Here is a 25,622-nt window from a genome sequence, read left to right as displayed (position 1 = left end):
CACAGACCTCCCATTTATGGTTCATGATTTATTTTTTATTAAAATTTTTTTTGTCCATGCCATGTGGCATGGGGGGATCTTTGTTCCCTGACCAGGGACTGAATCTGTGCCCCCTGCAGTGGAAGCACAGAGTCTTTACCACTGGCCCACCAGGGAAGTCCCCAGCATTTTTTAACCAGATGCATGTATTAGTTTCTCAATTAAAAGATGTAGCTAATAAAAGGAAAAAAACAACAAAATCTTTAGAATCAGAAAGATTTAACTTAGAACCTTCAGTTCAGTTCAGTTCAGTCACTCAGTCATGTCTGACTCTTTTCGACCCCATGGACTGCAGCATGCCAGGCCTCCCTGTCCATCACCAGCTCCCAGAGCTTGCTCAGACTCATGTACATTGAATCAGTGATGCCATCCAACCATCTCATCCTCTGTCGTCCCCTTCTCCTCCCGCCTTCAATCTTTCCCAGCATCAGGGTCTTTTCCAATGAGTTAGCTCTTCACAACAGGTGGCCAAAGTATTGGAGTTTCAGCTTCAGCATCAGTCCTTCCAATGAATATTCAGGACTGATTTCCTTTAGGATAGACTATTTTGATCTCCTTCAACTTAGAACCTTAGTCTGCCATTTATTACCCACACAAAGTATGAAAGTGAAAGTGTTAGTCACTCAGCCACATCCGACTCTCTGAGACCCCATGGACAATAGCTCACCATGCTCCTCTGTCTATGGGATTTTCCAGGCAAGAATACTGGAGTGGGTTGCCATTTCCTTCTCCAGGGGATCTTCCTAACCCAGGGATCAAACTCTGGTCTCCTGTATTACAAGCAGATTCTTAACTGTCTGAGCTACCAGGAAGCCCACACAACTTTGACCTAATAACTTAACCTATTTATTACCAATTTTTTTTAACCTGTAAGTTGAAGTTACTGCTAGTATCTACCTCATAAGACTACTGTGAGTATTAAAAGAGAAAGTAAAACTAATATCTTACTCTTGGCCCATCGAAGCATATGTTTTACTTATCACTGCTAATCATAACCATCGTCATTTTATGAATCAAAGGCTTATTTTGAAAGTTGCTAATCATTCTTTCATTTTCCTTTTATTAGGTGATTCTGAAGTTTCATTAGACAAATATGATAATGTAATTGCAATCATGATCAGCTCATTGAAGACCTGTTGAAAAGTCTAGGTTGGGCTTCCCTGGTGGTTCAGTGGTAAAGAATCTGCCTGCCAGTGTGGGAAACTAGGGTTCGATCCCTGGTCCAAAAAGATCCCGCATGCTGCGGAGCAGCTAATCCTGGGTGTCACACCTGTGGAATCTGTGCTCTGGAGCTCTTGAACTGCAACTACTGAGCCCATGAACCCTGGATCCCATGCTCCACAATAAGAGAAGCCCTCACACCACAACTAGAAAGTAGCCCCCACTCACTGCAACTGGAGGAAAGCCTACCCAGCAACAAAGACCCAGCACAGACCAAAACAAAAGTAAATAAATAAAAAATTATTTTAAAAATTCTAGAGTATTCTATCAATTTTGACTACATCTTCTTATCTTTATGCTTAACACTGTTCGTGCATAACCATACATCTTATGTCTCACTCCTGTCCTTGATCACACTTAAGCTGGGTCTGATTCATCAGTCCAGTCTTACTTAACTCTGCGGCAGAATCTCTAGCTCTCGGTCAAGCACTCTGAACTGGCCTTTGGCCCGTGTTGTGTTTGAATGTGCTTCATTCTGCTCTGTCATCCCTGTATGGGATTTGGAGTCATCCGTTTTTAGTAAACTTTTAATTTCCTGATTATTCTATTCAACTAGGCTAAATTTGTAAGTTCCCACTGATTTTGATTCGGTATATGTTCTTTTTTAAAAAAAAATTGATGTGTTTCTTTGGCTGCGTTGGGTCTTAGCTGTGGCATGCAGAATCTTCGTTGTGATGCACAAACTCTCTAGTTGTGGCGAGCAGGCTCGGTAGTTGCAACGCCCAAGCTGAGTTGCTCCGCAGCATGTGGGATCTTAGTTCCCTAACCAGGGGTTGAAGTTGCCTCCTTGCGCTGCAAGGGGGATTCTTAACCACTGGACCACCAGGGAAGTCCCTCTGTGTATATTCATTCCTGTACCGTATTAATGCATTCCTACTTAACCTAATATCTGTATGATTATTTTCTTCTTGCCTCACATCCCATTTTTCTGGGGTTGGCTCCCTGCTGGTCACTTCACAAGTGTCTAAGCTTCATCTCCTACATCTTGGCGCCTAACAAATCAGAACATGCCTATCTCATTAATGTACAGATTTATGTGAGAAGCAGAGTCCTGATACAAGCGTGTCCCCTAGCAGAGATGGCTTTGGTTGAGACAGCACTCTATAAAGGGTGATGCTTATTAGATTTTGCCAGAATCTTGGTAGCGACTGTTGTGAGCTCACCCAGTCCAGATATCTGTATAAAATAATAGCTATGAAATTATTGGGAAGACAGAAGGATTTGTTGAGTATGAAATGAGAAATATATACTTTTTCTATAGACCTTTCTTAAATTCTTATGGATTTATAATGGGTTCAGGTATCAATCTTTAGGTCCTTTTCAATAAAGAAGTGGCGGTAAACTTAAGGAGTGCAGCTAAAAAAATAGCCTTTATTATAGTTTAGTTCAGTTTCTCAGCCTGAGCACCATTGACACTTTGAGTGGATAATTAAGTCAGTGTTGTTGGGGGCTGTTCTGCGCATTTTCAGATGTTTAGCAGCTTCCTTGGTCCAACCTGCTGGATACCAATAGCACCCCCTTAGCCACGATGATCACAAACATCTCCGGATTTTGCCAGATGTCCTCTGGGTGTGAAAATCATCTCCTGCTGAAGACTACTGGTCTTGTCTTTGTAAATTTATGACAGTATAGTCTAACTTAATTTTCAGCAAAATGGGTGCAAGAGTATTGGACTTAATTTCCTTCTTCAAAGTTTTCATTTTGTGAAAATATTTTATTACTGTTAATTTTTTGTTTTCATTCTTTCATCTTTTGTTTCCCTTACCAGAATACTGAATTTTTATATTTGCTACATTTTCTTGTAATTGTTTTTTTGTTATGATTATCATCCCTATTAATAGCTATCTATTTTCCCCAGGGCTTCTGAACATGGTGCAGAAAAGAAAAACTTTTTCTGGACCAGTGTATGTCCTTGTCTATATTAATTGCTGTCGATTGGTAGGTGCTTAATAAATATTTGTGAAGTGAGTGAATGAATGAATTCTTATGCTTGAATTGGAGGCAGGAAGTTCATGCAAGACTAGAATAAGAGTCAGAAACTCTGGGTTCTAGTCTTGCTTGCGCTGTGGGCGCTTTGGCAAATCTTTTCATTTCTCTGGCTTGCCATTTCCTCTTAGGTAAAATGATGACCCACAAAAGATTCTTCTGTTAACTTACTAGGGCTGCTGAAACAAAAGTATGAAGTACTAGCTCAACAGGTAAAGAATCTGCCTGCAATGCAGGAGACCTGGGTTCAGTTCTTGGGTCAGGAAGATCCCCTGGAGAAGGAAATGGCAATCCACTCCAGCATTCCTGCCTGGGAAATCCCATGGACAGAGAAGCCTGGCGGGCTACAGTCCATTGGGTTGCAAAGAGTCAGACACGACTTAGTGACTAAACCACCACAACCGCTGAGTGGCTTAAAGTAGAAATTTATTTCCATACTTCGCTCTTAGACTGGAAGTCTGAAGTCAAAGTGTTGGCAGGGCCATGCTCTCTCTGAAGCCTGTAGAGGAGAATCCTTCCTTGCCTCTTCTAGCTTCTGATGTTTGCCAGCAGTCCTTGAGTTCCTTAGCTTCTTCTATCTGTGTTGCTCCAATCTCTTGCTCCACTGTTACATGATCTTCTTCCTGGTGTCTGTCTCTCTGGGTCTTTTTACCTTATAAGGACAACAGTCATACTGAATTAGAGCCCACCGTAATGACCTCATCTTAACTTGATGACATCTGCAAAGACCCAATTCCCAAGTAAAGTCACATTCAAGGTACTAGGAGTTAGGTCTTCAATGTATCTTTTAGGCAGACACGTTTCAACCTATAACAGATCCTATTTAGCCTAAATGCTTCTATTATGGTTTCTGCCTTTGTCCATTGCTCTTACATTATAGATAATAATTAGTATTGAGAACAGAATTATTATTTGAATCTAGTTTTGTGATTAGATCCCTTGAAAAGAAAGGGCTGAAATAGTGCTTGGGGAACCTCTGAGGATTGGCTTTGTTTCACTGTTACTACAGGCTAATGCTGTGAGCATGTGGATACCCAAACTTTATCTCCACCCCCTACACACGGCCCGCCTTAGAACTTGATGGAGCGTACTGCAGCCTCTCCACACTTGGGAAGATGGACTTGAAGAAGAGCTTTGCACAGGCACTGACCGCAGACTTGCGTCTATTGGGGCAGTATTATTTTCCTAAGGACTTCCCTGGTGGCTCAGCTGGTAAACAATCTGCCTGCAATGCGGGAGACCTGGGTTCAATCCCTGGGTTGGGAAGATCCCCTAGAGAAGGGAAAGGCTACCCACTCCAGTATTCTGGCCTGGAGAATTCCATGGACTGTATAGCCCATGGGGTCACAAAGAGTCAGACACGACTGAGTGACTTTCACACATTTTCTTAAACTAAGAGACTGTATATCAAAGTACCATTTGGGTACGTTGAGTACTTGGTGGCTTAAACAACACAAACTTATTGCCTCACAGTTCTGGAGGCTGGGAGCCTGAATCAGGATGTTGGCAAAACTGGTTCCTTCTGAGGGGTGGGAGGACCCTCCTCCCGGCTTGTAGATGGCCATCTCGTCCCTGGGTGTCTTCGCATCATCTCTGCTCTACTTGGGTTTGCTTCTGTACTCAAATTTCCTGTTTTTTGTTTTAAAATAAGAGCACCAGCCATATTGGAGTAGGGTCCAGTCTAAGGATGTCGTTTTGGTATTTCCCTGGTGGTCTGGTAGCTAAGATTTGGTGCCTCCATTGCAAGGGCACGGGCTCAATCCCTGGTAAGGGAACTAAGATCCTACATGCCACACAGCACAGCCAAACAAACAAATAAAACAAACACGTAAATATCTAATGACATCATTTTAACTTATCTTTGTAAAGACTCAGTCTCCGAATGAGTGCACACTCTGTGGCACTGGGGGTTAGGACTCCCATCATGATTTTTGTTTGGAGGACACGATTTACCCTTATCAGACAAGAATCCTGGGATTCTGTGGAGCCTGGCCCAGAGGGGTCTATGGGTTTCATGTGGCCAGGTCCTCTTAGCAGAGGAAGGTCCCCTATACAGAGGAAGACCGCAGGGGCCCAGTGGGTAATGGGCCTGTGAGCAATGCACTCTGTAATGTAGCATATGCAATTATAAACTGTACCAAACTCTGCCCCACCTTTTCCTCCTGCCTTTGCCATTCCAGAGTAAGCTGGGTCCAAGATGAGTAAGACAATTTGGTTTTAGCTCAAACAACTCATACAAGACCTGGCATTAAAGATTTTTCCTGAAATGTTTATGTTTTTTTTTTCTCTTGTAGAATATTTTTTATTCTATGAAGGAGAGTGTAATAAGTCAACAGGTAGAGAAAATAAAATAGGAATATGTATTGGGTGAACGATAGGAGAGGAACATTAGTCAGGGTGGTAAGAGAAAGCTTCTGAAGAAATGACATTTGGCTTAAGACCTGACTGATGAGAATGGAATGGCCATGCAAAGAGCTGGGGAAGAGTGATCCAGGCAGAGGAAACAGCAGGTGCAAAGGCCCTGAGGCAGGACTAAGCTTGCTCTTTAGGAGGACAGGAAAAAGGACAGGATGACTGTAGCCCAGTGAACAAGGGTGACAGTGATGTCGAAGGAGGAGGAGGAGGAAGGAGAGCAGGAGAACAGATTTTTGTTGCCTGAGATCACACAGCTCATCAGTTACTCATTCAGCTCTGTGAATTTTGAATTCTAGCTCTGTGTCAGGTCTCATGCCAGGCTCTGGAGCTTCCAGTGCAAGAGATGACTGACGCTTGTGCAGTGCTTTATAGGTTATCATTGAATCATCAGGGTGGTTTTCTTATGAGAGATTCCTATTTGTCAATAAAGGCAGAGAGGTAAAGTCTTTATCAGGGTCACAGGCTAATTAGTGACAGAGCCCAGTCACTCGTATACTTGAACATACCAGTCCTCAAACTGCAAATCCATGTCTTTTTGCCAATACCAGGTGACCTAAAAACTGATGACAATATGTTACTTATTTATCTTAAAGAGGATTTCTAGATACTTATATTTGCATTTTGCTGCTTGCTAGGTCACTTTAGTCATGTCTGATTCTCTGCAACCCTATGGACTGTAGCCCACCAGGCTCCTCTGTCCACGGGATTTTCCAGGCAAGAATACTGGAGTGGGCTTTATGTATTTTTGATATCACCAGGCTTCCATAGTTTCCATTTCTGTTACATAATTCAGTCAGGAAATTGAATTAATCAATATACAATTTCTCCAATTGCCTAACATAAGACTAGTGTGATAATCCTGTCTATTACAGTAACATTTCAGGGCGTGGGTTTTATTTCCTCTTAGAAAAGATTATTTAATTTTAAAAAATCTTATTTCATTTAATAAATTACTTAGAGCAGTAGGGGCTGGTGGTAGATACTCAACTCCTTCATGAGTTAATGACAAGATAAAACACAGACTTTTTAAAGCTGTCTTAGACCTGACTGGTAAAATACAGCATAATCGTTTACTAAGCATCTCTTTTATGTCCAGTGAGTATTAAAAAAAGTAAAATGGTACAATGACTGCCATGGAAGAGCACAGAGGAATTGTATAACTTTAATAAAGAGTTAATTTAATAGAGAAAGATTTAGTTGGACACGGGTGGAAAATAATTAGATTGACTAGATGGGTCTTTAGATGCAAATGGAAAACTGTTGAAATGAAGAAAACCAATGGACCTATCCGAGTCTGTAGTAAACACAGGAAAGCAGCTGCTTTGTAATTGTTGAAAATGAACACTGTACTATTTATTTTGGTTCTGAGAAGACTTACCACATTGTACTCATGTTACTGCTCCTCAGCCTTTTCAAGTTATCAATAGAGTTAATCACATGACTTAGAGAACTTTTAGTCCATTCTCCCACACTGGATTCTAGGGTGTGGTGTGCATGTGTGTTACTATTTTGGTTTTTGTTTGTTTCTTTATTAAACTCTCTTCTCATACTTATTTGTTGGTTAACACTATGTGGAAAGATTATAGAATTTATCTCCAGTTGAGCCTGTTCCTTTTGTCAACAAATAGATTTCACAGATATTTTGTCTATAAAATAAAAAATTATCTGAACATTAGAAAGGTTATTCCACATTTAGTATAAATATTATTACCATTTAGCACCTTTGCTGATATTTATTCAGTCTGTGTGTGTGTGCGTGCTCTGTCACTCAGTTGTATCTGACTCTTTGAGACCCCATGGGCTGTACCTCACCAGGCTCCTCTGTCCATGGAATTTTCCAGGCAAGAATGCTGGAGTGGGTTGCCATGCCCTCCTCCAGGGGATCTTCCTGACCCAGGGATCGAACCCATGTCTCCTGTGTCTGCTTCATTGGCAAGTGGATTCTTTACCACTGTACCTCCTTCCCAAACTAAATTGGGAAGCCCACAGTTTAGTTTACTACTGATGAAACAGCAGTTGAAAACATATTTTTTTAAATTCTGCACTCTTCATCTGATAGAGTATGACAAATTCATCAAATGAACTGTGCACTCAAGAAATGTATATTGAGTACCCACTCTGTGCCCTGCACTGTTTTTCCCTGTAAATGCACTGCACAAAATAGAAATTTTCTGCTTTCTTGCAGCTTATTCTGTTGAGAGGGGTTTGACAATGGGCAAATTAATAATGTTTGAGATAGTGACATACTGTATATGTGAAAGAAGTCTATGTAGAGATGGCTCAAATATTCTATACTAGTTATCCATTGTTACAGAGCTTAACCCTAAATTTAGCTGCTTAATTTAGAGGTTATCTTACCCACTTTCCATGAGTCAGGATCCAGGACTAGCTTAGGTAATGGTTCAGTCCAGGGCGTCTCATTGAGGTCACGATAAAGATGTTGACCAAGGCTGGAGTTATCTGAAGGTGGATTGGGCGTGAAGGACTCCTTCCAAGGAAGCTCCCAGGGCTGGCAAATTGGTGCTGGTCTTTGACTGCAGGCCTTAGTTCCTGACCACGTGGACCCTCTGCAGGGCTAGGGGGTCACTGCAACAGGGAGGCTGACTTCCCCCACTGAGGCTGATCGAAGAGGAAGAGGCAGAAGCCACATGTCTTTTAAGCCATGATCTTAAAATAACACATCGTCACCTCCACCATATTCTGTTAGAAGAGAGTCACTCACTCAAGGAGTTGGGAATTAGGGTCTACCATTTAAAGGGGTAATAGTAAAGAATTTGTACATTTTTAAAAAACCACCATAATTACTTAGATACATTGAAGAGCAAATAAGCAAATTAAATATGTTACAGAGCTATTCCACAATGAATTATGCCTTTTTAAATATACATTGTTAGTATTATATACTAATATATATATATATTAGTGTATATATATATACATATATATACTTGTTGTGCCTTATTTTGCAGCTGTTGGTTTTTAAAAATTGTTTTTAGACCAAAAAAAAAAAAAATCATTGAAAATTTAGGTTTCCTGAACTTTACCTTTTTCTTACTGTTTTGATTGATTGTTACTATGCTGTCAACACTGTCTAGGGTTCCACAGATGAAAATACTCGAGATCATTTTTTTTTCATTTCTGGAATTAGTTGATGAATTTAAGGTTATTTGTATTACTCCACATTTGTATTGAATATGGTTTGTCTAAATGACTGGAAGACTGGAGTTTCATAGCCCAGGAGTAAACTAAAATCCCCTTTGGTTCTCAAATAAGTTACTTTTGGTGGGGCATCTAAAGTCTATGAAACATGGACTTCCCTAGCACAGTGGAGAAGAATCCGCCTGTCAGAGCAGGGGACACAGGTTCGATCCCTGGTCTGGGAAGGTCCCACATGCCATGCCTCGGAGGAACTAAACCTGTGCGCCCCAGCTACTGAAACCCGAATGTCAAGAGCCCATGCTCTGCAACAAGAGAGTAGCCCCTGCTTGCCACAACTAGAGAAAGACTTCATGTAGTTGCAAAGACCCAGTGCAGTCAAAAATAAACAAATTAATTAAAAAAATAAAGTCTATGGAAACATAACTCCTACATGGAACCCACATAAACCTGCCTAACCACAAATGCTGTACCTTGAGATTACAATTTAAAATTGTGGTCAGCTACACTTTAGCTTAGAAACCTGGTGAGAGATTGTGTACGGTTGCTCAGAGGATGTAAATAACACATAGAGAAACATGGATAATTCTCTGGCTACGTGGCTATAATATTTGTATATTTGGTTGGAATAGACAAGAGGCACCCTTTTGTGGCCCGTGTGTGGCGACAGTTCCAGGGCTTATCTCTTAATGATTTGAAATGATAAATTTGGAATTCATCAAGCTTAACTTTTCTCTGTGACTGGACTTCCCCTTTGGGCAGTCTTCCATGGGAAGCCTTTAGTGAGTCTTTAAAAGTACAGCAGCTCTATTGGAGATGGACAATGATTTAGCCTTTGGACCTTTAAAGATAAAAGACTCTTGTCAACTGTATAAGGCCTCCTTTTCTCAGAAGGGAAGAATGCTCTTAAGTTTCTTAGTGGATTAATTAGTAACTGAAAATAGCACCATTCTTTGAATTCTTCCCTCTTTTACGGCAGAAACAAGTGCCACCAGAAGGAGAAAAACAGATAAAAGATGATCAAATTCCAGACCTTATCATTTATGTGAAGATTTCATCCCTACTCCTAGATCCTGCCCCAAATAGAAGAAGCTACTGATGGAGTCAGGTGCTGAGGAAAGGGGGAACAAAAGAGGCAGTTTTTCTCCCCCTGTATTGGTGGGAGTTTACTGTCTTGAATATCTGAGACATTTCTAATTGTAGAGAAGGATGAGAGCTAGTTGTTTCAGAAAAACATACTGGTTTACACATGCATGCATGCTAAGTCACTTCAGTTGTGTCTGACTCTTTGCGACCCTATGGACTGTGGCCCTCCAGGCTCCTCTGTCCGTGGGATTTTCCAGACAAGAATACTGGAGTGGGTGGCCATGCCCTCTTGCAGGGGGTCTTCCCGACCCAGGAATTGAAACTGTACCTCTAACCTCTCCTGCATTGGCAGGTGGGTTCTTTACCACTTTTGCCACCTGGGAAGCCCTGAAAGCAAAATGAAGAACAAGAATAAGGGGCGGGGGGTGCTCCCCAGGTGGTCTAGTAGTTAAGAATCTGCCTTGCAATGCAGATGACACTGGTTGGAATCCTGGTCTGGGATCTACGAGCCCACATACCATGGAGCAAGCAAGCCCGTCTGCCATGACTACCAAGCTTGAGCTCTAGAGCCCACAAGCCACAACCACTGAAGCTTGCATGCCTAGAGCCCGTGCCCCACAAGAGAAGCCATCCCAATGAAAAGCCCATGCACTGCAGCTAGAGAAAGCCCGTGCAGAGTAAGCAAGACTTGGCATAGCCACCCACCCCCCCCCCAAAAAAAAGAACCGCAGGTTCTCACTCAGGTAAGATGGTTCCTTGGGAAAAACAAACAAACAAACAAAAAAACCCCCCAAGTGCTGAATAAAGCCATACTTGGATCCAGGGGTTCTTTTGAATTGGATGAAGCAATCCTCAGATGTAGTACTTATGTTTGTTCTTAGATAACGTTATACAGTGTTGCAATGGTTAAATTCATGATGCAGAGCTGGGATAGACTTTGTAGAGGGTTTGGTTCTGACCCCAGAGAGATGGAATGATTTCGTAAATCATCACTTGGTGAAGGGATGTGGTCAGAGCTAGTTCTAGAAACTTCCAGTACGTTATTTTTTTTTTTCTGAAGACACCAAGCCACTGATTTTTGGATTTTTACGTTTTATAAAATAGTAATCTAATTAGAGGTTATTGTGTGGATATGTTTTCATCTGAGGAGGAGAAAGAAAAAGAAACAAGAGCCGCAGAATTTAATAGAATAGGTATTGTTTAAAAAAAAATCAGTTGAAATTATAATTTAGTGTTTGCTTGTGGGCCATCCTGGGCTGGGGAGAAGACAGGGTGAATGGGCAGGATGTAAGACAGCGGTTTGGGTTCTAAATGCAACTGGGGTACCTCCCTTCACACCAAGTGACATTTATTTCTTGGGGAGCCAGACCCTCATGGTAGGGCCAGAGTGGGCATCTGATAGTAGTAAGTACTTTTTTGTGTATTTAATATTTTTATTTATTTTATTTTGATACTGGCACAAGTGAGACCCCTGGTTTAACAACAAAGCATGATTTGTATCATTACATTATTGATAGCTTCTCACAAACTTCATCCTGACCAATGACACAGTCAGTTCAGTCTCTCAGTCATGTCTGACTCTGCGACCCCATGGACTGCAACATGCCAGGCTTCCCTGTCCATCACCAGCTCCTGGAGTTTACACAAACTCATGTCCATCGAGTTGGTGATGCCATCCAATCATGTCATCCTCTGTCATCCCCTTCTCCTCCCACCTTCAATCTTTCCCAGCATCAGGGTCTTTTCTAGTGGGTCAGTTCTTCGCATCAGGTGGCCAAAGTATTGGAGTTTCAGCTTCAGCATCAGTCCTTCCAATGAACACCCAGGACTGATCTTCTTTAGGATGGACTGGTTGGATCTCCTTGCAGTCCAAGGGACTCTCAAGAGTCTTCTCCAACACCACAGTTCAAAAGCATCAATTCTTCGGCACTCAGCTTTACTTTATAGTCCAACTCTCACATCCATACATGACCACTGGAAAAACCATAGCCTTGACTAGACAGACCTTTGTTGGTAAAGTAATGTCTCTGCTTTTTAATATGCTGTCTAAGTTGGTCAAAGCTTTTCTTCTAAGGAGCAAGCGTCTTTTACTTTCATGGCTGTGATCACCATCTGCAGTGATTTTGGAGCCCCCCAAAATAAAGTCTCTCATTCTTTCCATTGTTTACCCATCTATTTGCCATGAAGTGATGCGGCTGGATGCTGTGATCTTAGTTTCCTGAATGTTGAGTTTTAAGCCAACTTTTCACTCTCCTCTTTCACTTTCATATCTCCACTCCGAGTTAAAATCTATAAACAATGTACAGAATATTGAATCTCCTCCATTTTCTCCTCTTATCACTACTCCGTATCTTATTTTGAAACTCAGTGTCAGCAAGTCAGTTTACGCAATCACGATGAGTCCTCCAGATTTATAGAAGCCACGAAGCAGGGTGTCAGCTTCCTCATGCCAAACTGCCCTCCCTCTCATCTGCCCAACTAATTGATACTGCAGCATTAGGAAAGAGAATTTTGATGATTTAAACAAAAAAAAAATTTTTTTTTGTCTGCGCTGGGCCTTTTTTTTTTCCAAACCAAACTGTACCTAGCTCTATTAAGTATACTTTTCATAAACAATCATGGTATTTCAGGCAGGCCATGGGCAATCGTTAACAGTATACAACTTTCAAACTCCCTTTTTCAATGGACCACCAAAATCGGAAAGCCATTATAAAACCCAGGGAAGTCTTCATGCGATGCTCTGAACAGGGCAAGTTTAGAGTGAGGGCTGACTGTTCACATTTCGCGTGTTGTTTGACAGCTTTTCACAAGCTGACCCTACCTTTCAGGAAACGGGAATGAAAATGGGGGCGGTATCAACCCGAGGAGGAGCCACAGTCTAAAAAAGGAACCACTGCTCTTTCAAAGAATGCCATCTCAGTGTTGACACTGGAAAGTCCAAATTGCCTGACATACTGGTAACCAATTTTGGGGGGGGGGGTCAGGTTCTGACAGGTCTCTGGGATTAGGGGAGTCAAGTCTATGCTGAAGTAGAGAAGGAGAAGAGGACATAAAATCTAACTTTAGCTTTTCCATACCACAAGGCGTTTGTGCCAAGGTGGCTAATGTGTGTCAACATCAAGGCATCCCTCCTTCCTGGGAATCAAGAAGTCTCTCAAAGCTAGACGGGAAAGATGTTTTTCCCCCCATGTCAACCCAGCTTTGGAGATGCTCCATTAGTGACATGTATCCTTCCCCTCCTCCCAAAACAACGATGAAGTGTTCTTTGTGCTAACAACATAGCTTAAAAAAATTCTGAATTTTTATAAAACTTCATAAAAAATAGCATTTCCAGCTGTACAGTCATCAGAAGTACACAGTTAACAAAAATGCACAAACTTCACTTGGCATCTCCAGCACCTTCAGCTTTCTGAGCCTGGTCAGTTTTGGCAACTCCATCTTCTGCAGGGTTATTCTCATCCCTGCCAGCATCAGCTTTCCTCCTTCTCCCTTTGGGTCCCTTCTCTCCCTCCTTTGCAGGGGCCTTTGCAGGCTTGGTTCTGGCTTTGGAGGAATAGGTTGAGCAGATGACCTTGCAGATCTTCTCTGTGGTCCAGCCTTCACCTTGGCTTTAATCTCCTGTAGCATCACTTTCAGCCTTTCTCTTGGGCATGATGGTGACAGTGGCGGGACGTAGGCGCTGCACCCAGGCACCCAGGGGCACGCGGGCACTGGTCGGTCCAGGGGTCCCTCTCACCTCTTCTTCTGTGCTGGCTCTTCAGGGGGCGCGGAATCTTCTCTATTGAGGTGCATGGGTTTAGTTGCTCCCCAGCAAGTGGGATCTTAGTTCCCAAACCAGGGATCAAACCTGGGTTCCCTGTATGGGAAGGTGGAATCTTCACCACTGGGCCACCAGGGAAGTCCGAGAAAAGAGAGTTTAGAAGCTAGAAGGATTCCCAAAGTTCCTTTAGACCTAAATCTTCAATGCATAAGCCCCCAAAAGCTGGCTTGCTCAAGGTTACAGGGTGGCTTATAGACTGCTTCAGGACTGGGGTGATCAGGTCAGTTGGGATCTCAAAGCATTTCCCTTCAAGATATGGATTCTCTAAGAATAAAACCAGCCTGAGCCAGCACCTCAGTAGAGATGAGGTTATTTAACCACGGGACACGGGCACACGGGGGGAGGAGGTGGCCTTGGAAGCAGAGGCGATGCAGGCGGCAAACCTGGCCTCCTGACCGTGTTGCCTGGGTCCTTGCAGATGAGGCCAGCATCGTGTTTCTCCTGTTCTTATCTCTTGCTCCACCTGGCCGGTATCCACAGGGGACATTATTTGGAGCAGGACAGAGGTGAGGCCTCTCTGGTGTTATGCGGGTCCTTCCGTTGTTTCTTTCCTGCCAGCACCAAGGATTTCCTAGGACCCAGGCATCACAAGCTCGACCAGCAAAGGGCTTTCTGTTGGCCCTTAAACTGAGGTTCCTTTAGCTTCTGGAATCAGCCCCCACCCCCACCCCATCCCAGCTCTTTCACTGGAACTAAACCCAGAAGAAGGGAAAGAACGTGAAAAATGAACAAATACAACCCCATTCCTTTGTAACTCAAAGCAAAACTTATATGGAACTCAAATGGAAAAAGAGATTTGATCTGGCAGGTTCTTTTTTTTTCCCCCAGAGTGGCATGCATACTGTAAAATGATTACTGTAAAACAATTACTGTTGCTAGCATTTGTGAGCTGGTTGTGGGTTTAACAACCATTTTGCTGACTTTTTGGCAGCAAGTGTGAGTTTTCCTGTTCAATTAGACCTTTGGGAGTGCTCTTAAAATCCTATGGAATCATCTGATTCCCTCCAGGAAAACACTGATTGGTATTAATTTTCATCCTTTCCCTTTTGATGCTGAAGTAGACTGAAACACTTCCTGCTTTTCTAATATGTTCCTTTTCTTTCTACCTTTCCTCCATCCCCAGTGACTACAATATTTCCGAATACAAGGCCTGGTTGTGGAAAATTAAGGAATAGGGTCCTGTTACAGGCTCAAATGTACAGATCCTCAAAAAGGATCCCAAATGGAAGGCATAAACATGTCTTTAGTGAAAATCTGGGTGTGTTGAATAGCAGAGGCTGAATAATTTAAATATTCTGATAGGTTACAACTAGAAGAAAATTTCTTCTTTGGTGTGCAATTGTAGCTGTATAATGAAAGAGCAAACTTCTTTAATGAACTCAAAGTTCATTAAAGCTGCTTAATTATAGTCTGAGCACGTGGATTTATATTTCTATTTGATGTAAAATGACATTATAAAATATCTCTGTAAAAAAAAAAAAATCTCTGTTATGCCAAAGTCAAATTAGGAAAACATAAAATAGTAAGTAGACAACTGCTTTTATGTCCTTCCTGTTAACACTTTAGAGATTTTTGTGAAATTGTGACGTAGTGTGTTTATGATTCTCAAATCTGTGTTTTATTTCTCATGTTAAAAGTTTACTTGGTTTGCTATGGAGAACAATATGGAGGGTCCCTGAAAAATTAAAATAGAGTTACCAGTGGGATCCAGCAATCCCATTCCTGGGCATATATCCAGAAAAGACAAAAACATTAATAGGAAAGATATATGCACCTCAATGTTCTTAGCAGCTGTATTTATGATAGCCAAGACACGGAAACCATAGAAATGTCCCCTGAGAGATGAACGGACAAAGGAGATGTGGTATATATGTACATTAAATATTGCACAGCCATGAAAAAAGAATGAAATAATGCCATTTATAGCAAGATGGACAGACTTAGAGATTATCATACGAAATGAAGTAAATCAGACACAGAAAGAAACATACCACATGATATCACTAATATGTGGAATCTAAAAGAATGACACAAATTAACTTATTTATAGAACAGAAGAGATTCAGAGACACAGAAAACAAACTATGGTTATCCAAAGGGAAAGAGGGGTGGGGAGAGGCATAAATTAGGAATAGATTAATAGATATACACTACTATAAATAAAATGGATCTTAAAAAAAACAAAGAAAAAAAAGAAAAAGAAAACAAATAAATAAAATGGATCTACTATACATATACAGTATAGTATACACACTAGTAATATATACTACTATATATAAAACAACAAGGACCGACTGTATAGCACAGGGGATTATATTCAATATCTTGTAATAAGCTAAAATGGAAAAGAATCCGAAAAAGAATATACAGATACATATATGTGTGTATACAATTGAATCACTTTGCTGTATATCTGAAACATTATAAATCAACTATACCTCAACTTAAAAAATATAAAGAAGTATTTTTTGCTTGGTTCATTTCATTATAGTTTTATTTTTAAGTTTTATTATGACGAACAAAAGTACTTTTTCACCCTAAGCTTTTATCTGTTATCATCAAGTTGGAATTTATGTTTCAAGCAGAAATCACTGGATCTGAAGCTCTTGGCACTGTATTTTCATGTGCAGAGATGATGAGTCTCACAAAGTTAAATGGAAACTGTAAGAGCAACCAGTACAAATGGCATTTGGTTCCTTCCTGGACTCTTGGCAGCTTGAGAGCTGGAAGGAAAAGTAGCATAAATTCATGGGGGAATGTGTAGGATTGATTGTTTCTTCTTGGCCTATAGCAAGCTCCCCTAATGGCTAATTTAACAGTTGTACATAAAGAACTTTTTTTCTGAGTATGACCTCATGTAACAATTCTTTCAAAATACAGCTCTAAGTCCTGGAAAAGAAGATTTAACAGTGTCAACCCTTCTCTTTTGTGCTACAAAAGTGTCACCAATTTCTGCAACTCTGATTTCAAAAGATGAGGTTTCTGAACATTTATCCAATCAAAATTGATCTCTGAGTTACAGATAGGGCTCAGTAAAAGAAAGCCAAATATCAACTTTCCTGCTGTAGGAGGAGTTAATGTAACTGATCAGAAGAATATGGATAAGTAGGGCAGCCCTTGTGAGAATTAAAAAGACAAAACAAAAAAAGTTGGAGGACTTTCCTACTTGAAATATCTGATAAAAAACTCAGCATATTTAGGAGGGTAACTGCATGATTGTGGTGTGAAGTTCTGACCAAATGGAATTGACTGACAGACAAGATCATCAACAGCTTGGATAATTTACTTAACCAGTGACTTTGCAGTGAGGTCATGTTACAGATAAGAATGCTTAATGCAAACCAAGTAGAATACTTCCCAGGTAGCATTTTGAAGAATGGTTTGGGATCTCTCAAGATGTAAGATAACATAAGAGATATACATGAGACAATTGTATGTGCAGAGAATATTAAGTAATTTGGAATGTTCTGAAAAGAATAAAAAAAATCAATGTGATGGGAAAAAATGATAATCAAAAGAAGGATCATAAATTGTGAGAGAAAGTAGACTGGGGAAGCTCACTTTATTATATTTTTTTCTCTTATTCTGGAAAACATTGCTTTGGATTGGGGGAGGAGCCTGGGTCTTTACAGATTAATTTGCTTACAGGTTTGCTTATTTTGCTTCTCTTGTATTTATCAACTAAATTATGGTAATAACTACTAACACAAATTGTTTCATCTCTAGTTCTCAAAAAATTAATAAAGTATGGACTGGCTCAAAAATGTTCATATCTTATTGATCCTTAGAACTCTTTGGGTCAAACAGGGTACTTTAGTCTGATTAAAGATTAGAGGAGAAACTCCTCCCTCTGAAAATCCCATGATATCTTTATTCTACAAAGGCTGCGAAGAACTGACTCATTGGAAAAGACCCTGATGCTGGGAAAGACTGAAGGTAGGAGGAGAAGGGGACGACAGAGTATGAGATGGTTGGATGGCGTCACTGACTCAATGTACATGAGTCTGAGCAAGCCCTGGGGGTTGGTGATGGACAGGGAAGCCTGGCATGCTGCAGTCCATGGGGTCACAAAGAGTCAGACATGACTGAGCGACTGAACTGAAGTGACAAAGGCTACTTGGCATTTGTTTCTGTGCCTAGTTTCGTGCTTTAATAATACAGAGTAAATATCTCATTGACTGAATAAATGACCTATGCGTGTAAGGAGACCCCAAGGCAGAAAAATAAAGGTGCTGAAAGGAGAAATCTAGGGAGCCTGGGCTTTAGTATCAGTTCTACAAATTCAGTTAAAAAGAGGATTTATTTAGCTCTTTGTTCTGTGTCAGGGATTGCGGTAAACATCAAGCTGCCGGTGAGAAATTCTACTTCTCAAGAATCTAGCCTGGCTGTTGTTTGGTAATGTGCCTGCAAGTGCAGTGTAATAGAGTGGTAAAAATTATAGCAAGCAGAGAAGGAAAATTGGCACGTTTATAAATGATCATTTTGTATCCACTTTAATTTCCAAAGTTATTTACCTAAGATTCTGCCTTTATTATCTGCCATTAGTGACTGGACATCTTCAAGTCTGCATTTCAGATAGGAAAGCAGGCCTCCCTCAAACTTTCACATGCTAACAACTGTAATTAAGGTAGAAGGCCTTATTTAAATAGTAATTAGCCTTCAGGACTTGAAGTGTAAACAGAATGCTAATTCATTTAGGTAGTTAATTGGTCTTCCGGGTTAGAGATCTTCACATAGCCTTCCTTTTCAGCAATGATGTATTTATCATCAACACACAGATAATAGGTTGACTCAGTGGGATAAAATTTTGCAAACTCTTGTTTGACTCTCAGAATTTTAGCTTTTAACACTCTGGTAGTGACGAATGCAAATGAGTTTGAAAACACTGTGAAAACATCAAGTAGAATGCTATGGTAAAATCATTTGACATCATTTGACGTTTTCTTCATAATTACAGGGACCATATGGCTCAGTTAATTCATGTTATTCCATCTTAAGTACTGGTAAATCCCCTTTCAGATTCAGGAATATCTTGGCTTGCAGATAAATTGTGTGGTCACGCTAATCATGACTGAAAGAAGTCACAAAATTCAGTGATTACTGTAAATAAAGCTGTAGATAAGATTGGTTACATTTTCCAATGAATTCAGTGACAAACATTGAGAGCTTCCCTATCTGTTGCCATAAAGAAAAGATGGTTAACAATTGATGTTATTAATTTTAAAAAGTCATTTTTTTGGAAAGACTACTCCATCTGGAATTTTGTCATTGCCTTTACCAAGTTTCCTGGTCTACCGGTAACTCTTGCTCAAACAACAACAACAAAAATCACTATATTTGATAACTTCATATCGGTGTTGTTATGGCTTCTCTGTCCTATAGGTAAGTTGCATGGAAGGTGGGTCTGATGTTTCACTTTTCCAAATATGTTTTTTCTTCTTGGGCACTCCAGCTCATCACACCATACAACAGAAGCATAGGCCTTCTGTTAGCCATCCTTCCAACACTGTGCATTCAAGCAGACCTGTATAAATAGTACATATCACCAATTCAACAGATAGTTCATGAATGCCGGGGCTGGCTGGCACTCAGGAGGCATCCACAGATACATATTAAGTGAACGGAGAAACGCCAGCCACACCTTTGACTCCTGCTAGATGCCAAGTGGTAGGAAGAGGGAGAGAAGAAAAGCTCTATATAATATCAGGTAAGTTCTGCCCCCCAGGAGTTACCAGTCTCCAAGGGGAAGACATAAATGAATAATGCAATTGAAGCTAAGAATCACTAAGTGCCAAAGAATCTCTGTGAGTGGGAGGTAGAGGCCACAGGGACTGGGGTGTGGTGGGGGGCGGTGCAGTCGGACTTGAGGGAGGAGAGGTAGATATTCGAATTTAGGATTTTCTCCCAATGCTGGGTTAACTCTGGCCTCAGACAGAGTTCCTGAAAGTAAAAGGGCCCTCTGTCAGTCGCTGAAACAGTGCACGGGCCTTTTTTTTTTTTTTAAGAGTTGGCTAACAACTTTCCCTTCACGATTGATGACTAATTCAAATAAGCGTTAGCTCCGTTTGCAAATCTAAGTATTACAATACAGCAATATAGAACGCTAAACGCTACCAGTTTTTTATGACTCATTTTAGTTTCGAAGTTGAAATATTGCAACAGCGTTAAAAGAGAAGTGAGTTACAGACATAGACTTGTGGTTGCCCAGGTGGGGAGAGGTGGAAGAGGAATAGGTTGGGAGTTTGGGATTAGTTGATGCAAACTATTACACATAGAATGGATAAGCAAGAGCCTACTGTATAGCACAGGGAACTATAGTCAACATCCTGGGATTAACCATAGTGGAAAAAAATATGAAAAAGAATGTACATACATGTATAACTGAATCACTTTTTGTACTGTAGAAATTGCGTGCGTGTGCGTGCTCAGTAATGTTCGACTCTTTGCAACCCCAAGGACTGTACCCAGCGAGGCTCCTCTGTCCTTGGAATTTTTCAGGCAAGAATACTGGAGTGGGTTGCCATTTACTCCGCCAGGGAATCTTCCCCACCCAGGAATCGAACCACACTCTCCCGTGTCTCCTGTATTGGCAGGCACGTTTTTTACCACGGCACCACGCAGCAGAAATTAACACATGTTAGATCAACCATACATCAATAAATTTACAGAAGGGAAGTGAGTTAAATTACCACAATGTCATCTAAGATATAAATAAAATAATTTTCCCTAAAGAAATGTAAAAGGAGGAGGTCTGGCTCGAAGAGCAATATTAACACAAAACACTTAAACACGCAGATCTCAACTTTAGTTTTTGACTTTATTATTTTTCATTGTATTGCTGGTCACAGCCAGACAAACTGAACTAGTACTAAATAGGACCCTGGCCTCCCCCAAGCCCAACGGGCTTTCCAGGATGCACGCGCATCTACAGTGGGCCCCCTGAAAAGGAAAGTCGGCGGGGACCACTCGGGGTGAACGAACGCAGGTTTCCAGGGCGAAAGTAACCGGAGTCGGCCGACCGGGGCGGCTCCGCCCCCTCCCACGAGTTTCGCCGGGTGTCCGGCCCCGCCCTCTCTTTTATTCCGCGCTTGCAGCCGGGAGCTGGAACTTTGTAACCCGAGCGCGCGGGCTCTGCGCTCCTCCCAGCCCCGGTGCGGCCCTCCCGGGAGGCGCAGGAGGTGGGACCTGCGGGCGGGAAGGCTCGGGACGCCGGCGCACGAGGATCGGGGACCCCGGAGAGCTCAGCCGCCCAGAGGAGGAGCTGGACGGGGAGCCGAGCGCTCGGTCCGGGAACCGGAGGCAGCGGTGCCGGCCCGGGGGCGCGGAGGGGCGGCGGAAAGGTCCAGCGCTCGCAACCGAGGCCGGCGGAATCTGGACTCCTTGCCCCGCGTCGCCGCAGCGGCCGTCGCCTAGGAGCGGCAGCTGTGTCTGGGGTCCCAGCGGCGGCGGCGGCCGCGGGGGACGAGGAGGCGGAGCTGCAGCTGGACGGTGGCGGCCGGAGGAGGAGCCGCGCCGCTGTCCCGTGCGCCGGGGAGCGGGCAGCGCCGCCCGGGCCGAGCCGTGCTGGGATGCCCCGCTGACGGCGGCGGCCATGCACCCTTGACAGGGCGCTCGGGCGCGGGGACCGGCCGTGGGGCGCGCCCTCCCGGGAGGGGGCTACGGGCGCGGGCAGCAGGACTTCACCGCCGACTCCAGCCCCGCTGGGTGCCCGGCCCTCTACCATGGAACCCGTGACCAAGTGGAGCCCCAAACAAGTGGTGGACTGGACTAGAGGTGAGCGAGCCTGGGGGTTCCCCGGCGTCTCCAGCCCGGGGGATCGGGCCGGCGGGGAGCTGGGATCGGGGAGGGGGTGCTCAGCCCCTGCTGCAGGCGAGAAGCTTTGAGAGCGCAGCGCGGTGAGCCTGCAAACTTCTCTGCGCCCGTGGCCCTGGTGCCCGCTTTCGGGGCTGCGGGTTGTGCCCAGCCGAGGGGAGCCTCATCTTTAAACCCGGGGGGTACGGGTGGCCTCTGAATGGAGGATGAGGGTTGGGGGCGCGGATGTCGGGCCGGGGCGCCCGCCTTGCCCTGCCCGGGTGCGGAGCCCGGCGTCCCGGCCGCCCACCCGGGAGCGCAGAGGCACAAGGCGCCTTTGTGTGGGTGACCCCCCTCGGACCTCGTAAAAACGCCGCCTGCCCAGAGCAGTTCGCCGCGTGAAGAGGCGGTTGGACAGGTACGGGGAGACTCCGGCGGCCCGGCGAGCCTCTCTGTTTTTGTTGGAGAAGGAGACAGGGCAGCACCCGAGCCAGCACTGAGGTATTCGCGCCGGCGAGAAGCCTGGAGCCAGACTCCCCGGGACTCGGTGACTTTTGCTCCGGGAAGGCGCCAGTACCCCCCGCTGGCGCCGCAGTCTTAGGCCACATTTAAACCCTGGGAAGAAGTCTGCGTGGAACCATTATCCTGAGTTACGCCGTCTTTGGGGACGAGGACAGGCCGGGGGTGGTGGACCGAGTCTGCGGACTTGGACTGTCAGCTGTCACTCTTCCTGTTAAGTACCTCCCACGATTTTGAAGCAAAAGTGATAGAGGTTCCTCAAGCCTCTCTGAACCCTGTCTAGAGAACGGGTCCGCCAAGAACACCCCGTGTTTTCGTGGGTTCCGCAACCCCCGCCCAGCTCAGCATCTCTCTGTGTCAAGTTACTATTTTGTTTTCTTTCTTCTATCTGCTCTTTCAGGTGAGGAATGGTGTCCTTTCTCAATAATAATAACTAGAATTGGGTAGCGCTTTACAGTTGGCTAAGAGCTCTTCTCTGTTATTGCCCTTGGTCATCCGTAAGCCGGAGAGGTAGGTAACGCGGGTAAGATCAGGTCATCTTTCTAACTGTCTCACCCATGGCTGCAGCATCTCCAACACCGGTCATCTCTGCATCTCATTTCTCCCGCCTGCCGAGTACACACAGACCATGTGCAATGGGGTGTCCCAGACGTGTGGGAGATGTGGGGTGTCAGCGGGGGGAATGTCTGACCATTCATTCTGGGAGAAGGGACAGGATACACTCTCTCCTGAGAAGAGGTTTGTCCAGGGACCAAAATTTGGGGGGTTCTTACTTAAAACGAAGATGAAAACACCAAATACTTCTATGTGGAGTAATGTGTAACTAACAATGTCTGTGCTTAATATAAAACATAAAATCTGTAGAGACCCAGATGCTATTTTGAAATGGGATGTGTTCCCCCATCCAAGATACTACTAGGTCCCTTGTCTAGTGACTTGCCTGGCCTGAGGTGGTTGGCCTATTTTACCATCGTGTCCATCAGAGAAGCAACCTGAAAAATTGATGACATCAGTTTTTGATCTGGAGAGCTGCTCTGTCTAATATGGTAGCCAGTAGTCACTCATGGGCCTTGGGCTCTTGACATATGGCTGGTCCGAATTGCCCTGTGCTGTGAAATATACACTAGGGTGAAAAATAGCATATAAGCTATCTCATTACTAGTTTTTTTAATACTCATTACATGTCGAAATGATAATATTTTGACATTGGGGGTAAATAAAGTTTATTACTAAAGTTAATTTCACCTGTGTATTTTTACCTTCTGAAAGGTGGCTCCTGAAAAATGTAAAGTTACACAAGCGGCTGACTTGTACAGCTCCCATTATATTTCCGTGGACAGTATTGCGCCGGAGTGAAAGAAAGGGTTAAACTTAGCACTCTTTGGCTTTCCTGAGCAGTTGCCAGCCTACCTGATAAAGTACAACCAGAAAAGCGGTAACAGGCACACAGGGGGATTTTGGAGTGAGGTCTTCACACCCTCAAGATTTCTGTCTTTTTTTTTTTTTTTGGTCCCTTTTGGGATTGGGAGAGAAGTGTAAATTCACAATCTATTATGCTTGTTTAGCATTTAAAAGGCAGAGCAGATTAAACTGCTTTTGGGATCCTGCTGCTCTGACGTTGTGACTTAGTTTTGAGACTGCTTTCATTGAGCGGAAGTTCCCTATTGGCCTGCAAGAGAAGTTATGGGTGGTTCAGTTTTCAGTGTCTTGATTTCTGGAGCACTGGATGCTGATTAGGGTACATACCTGTGGCTGCTACTTGGCAACTTTGTACAAAATGCTTGTGCCCTTTAGACCCTTAGGTGCAGCCCCATAGAATGACCCGGATACTTTCCGTGTTAGAATCTAGAAAAGATAGAAAGAGCAAGTGTGTAGCCAAGTCTTAAACAAGAGGCTACATTCTCCCAAATTGCTTGACACATTACTTGCATATTTCTCAAGAGTCATGATGTGAAAGTATTGACTTTTTAATGAACTGTTGGCTTATGCAAACTTGTTTGCTTATACGACTATTTTTAGCTGTCTTTGTTAACCTTTCTACCCAACCCCCATTTTATAAATACATCCTACTGATAAGCAGCTCTTCATGTAGACTTTACCACTCTTGGCATTGCGTGAGTGTGGCAGCGGTGATGGTGAGCACTGGAGAAAGCCTTAGATTTAAAACTGTCTAAATCCAACCGCAATCTATAGCTTGCTTTCTTGCTGATGTTATTAGGCAGATGCATACATTAGGAAAAAGGTTGATGTCTACAGAATGAAGTAATTCATCTGGTTTTTATTATTGTTACTATTTTCATTTGTTAATCGCTAGCACTACCACCACCAGTGTTGAAATATTAGTAGAGAAGTGAAATGAAGTGAAAGTGTTAGTCGCTCAGTCATGTCTGACTCTTTGTGACCCCATGGACTGTAGTCCGCCAGCCGCCTCTGTCCATGGAGTTCTCCAGGCAAGAATATTGAAGTGGGTTACCATTCCCTTCTCCAGGGGATCTTCCCAACCCAGGGCTTGAACCTGGGTCTTCCACATTGCCGGCAGATTCCTTACCTTTTGAGCCACCAGGGAAACTGTACCAGAATTTTAGTGACACTCAGTGAGTGTTAGCACAGGTCTAAGCATTGTACATGTGTTAGCTCCCTTAAATACGTAAGCACCCTGAGGCAGGAGCTGTCATTTCCATTTTGCAGCTGAGAACATGGAGGCACAGGAAAGTTAAGTGCCCTGACCATTGGCACACAGCTGAGAAGTGTTTGACCACAGATGGTTTGGCTTCGTTTCCTTCCATCTTCTCATGAGGTTCTTCCCAGGGTCACCCCTAGAGGACTGTCAGCATCTTTACCATACTGATGAGGAGACCATCAGAAGCCCCACCAAGAGTTCTCTTTTATATGTTAGTGCGGGAGACTCATCTGCTGTGTGTGTCTTATTCTCCCTATTCTGTATGTGTCAGGAAAGTTATTTGTGAGTCATATCACTTCATCATTTCATGGCATCATGCCTTCCAGATGATTTGGTAAAGGATTTTGCAAAGCAAATGAGCTTTTACAACACGTATCAGGCAAGAAAAAAGGTCAGCTGTGTGTAACAGAAAACCCAGTTTTTGGTGGACTAACCAAATGAGTTGTGGTTTTTCCTTGTCAAAGAAGTCTGGGGATAGGGAGTTTAGGACTTCATGGGGGCTTCGTGGTGCCGTCCGGATCCCAGGCTCTTTGTCATCCTGGTTCCAGTTAGCTGATTCTTCTTCCTTTAGCCTCTAGGGTTGCTGAAAAAGGAAGGTCCTTTTCTTTTGGCAGCTGTAGGTCTACCATTTGGCCATGGGTCAAGAACTCTTTGCTTTATTCCAATTTCTTGCCAGTTCTATCTCCTGGACTCCAGCCATAGAGTTTTCTTAATCATAATAGTAGAAAAACATTCACTGAAGCATTTATTATATATCAGACAGTGGGCCATGTACTTCATTTAGGCTTCCTCATTTCATCCTCAGAAAACCCAGAGAGGTGTAGGAACCATTATTAGCCCACGGTAAAGACAAAGAAACTAAAGCAGAGAGATGCAGTGTTTGGCCCCATGTTGATAGGCGGTGATGCT

The 25,622-nt window shown here is 43.2% G+C and overlaps 1 protein-coding gene and 1 pseudogene across 2 annotated transcripts in view; one reads left to right on the top strand and one right to left on the bottom strand.

Moving 5' to 3' along the window:
- Positions 1 to 13,282: 13,282 nt before the first annotated feature.
- LOC122434199 lies at positions 13,283 to 13,555 on the bottom strand (annotated as a pseudogene).
- A 7,276-nt stretch (positions 13,556 to 20,831) lies between these two features.
- The window catches only part of CNKSR3 (CNKSR family member 3), a 102,085-nt gene continuing 97,294 nt past the window's right edge, over positions 20,832 to 25,622 (top strand). Inside the window, exon 1 of one of the 2 annotated variants that reach the window (XM_043456870.1) lies at positions 20,832 to 21,496. In XM_043456870.1, the coding sequence (XP_043312805.1) occupies positions 21,445 to 21,496 (52 nt within the window). In that variant the 5' untranslated portion in view covers positions 20,832 to 21,444. The remainder of the gene's footprint in view (positions 21,497 to 25,622) is intronic. The other variant, XM_043456869.1, reaches the window with a different exon arrangement.

Source organism: Cervus canadensis, chromosome 33 (genome assembly GCF_019320065.1).
Source record: "Cervus canadensis isolate Bull #8, Minnesota chromosome 33, ASM1932006v1, whole genome shotgun sequence".
In the NCBI taxonomy this organism is placed as follows: Eukaryota; Metazoa; Chordata; class Mammalia; order Artiodactyla; family Cervidae; genus Cervus; species Cervus canadensis.
This window is presented reverse-complemented; position numbering and strand designations above follow the sequence as displayed.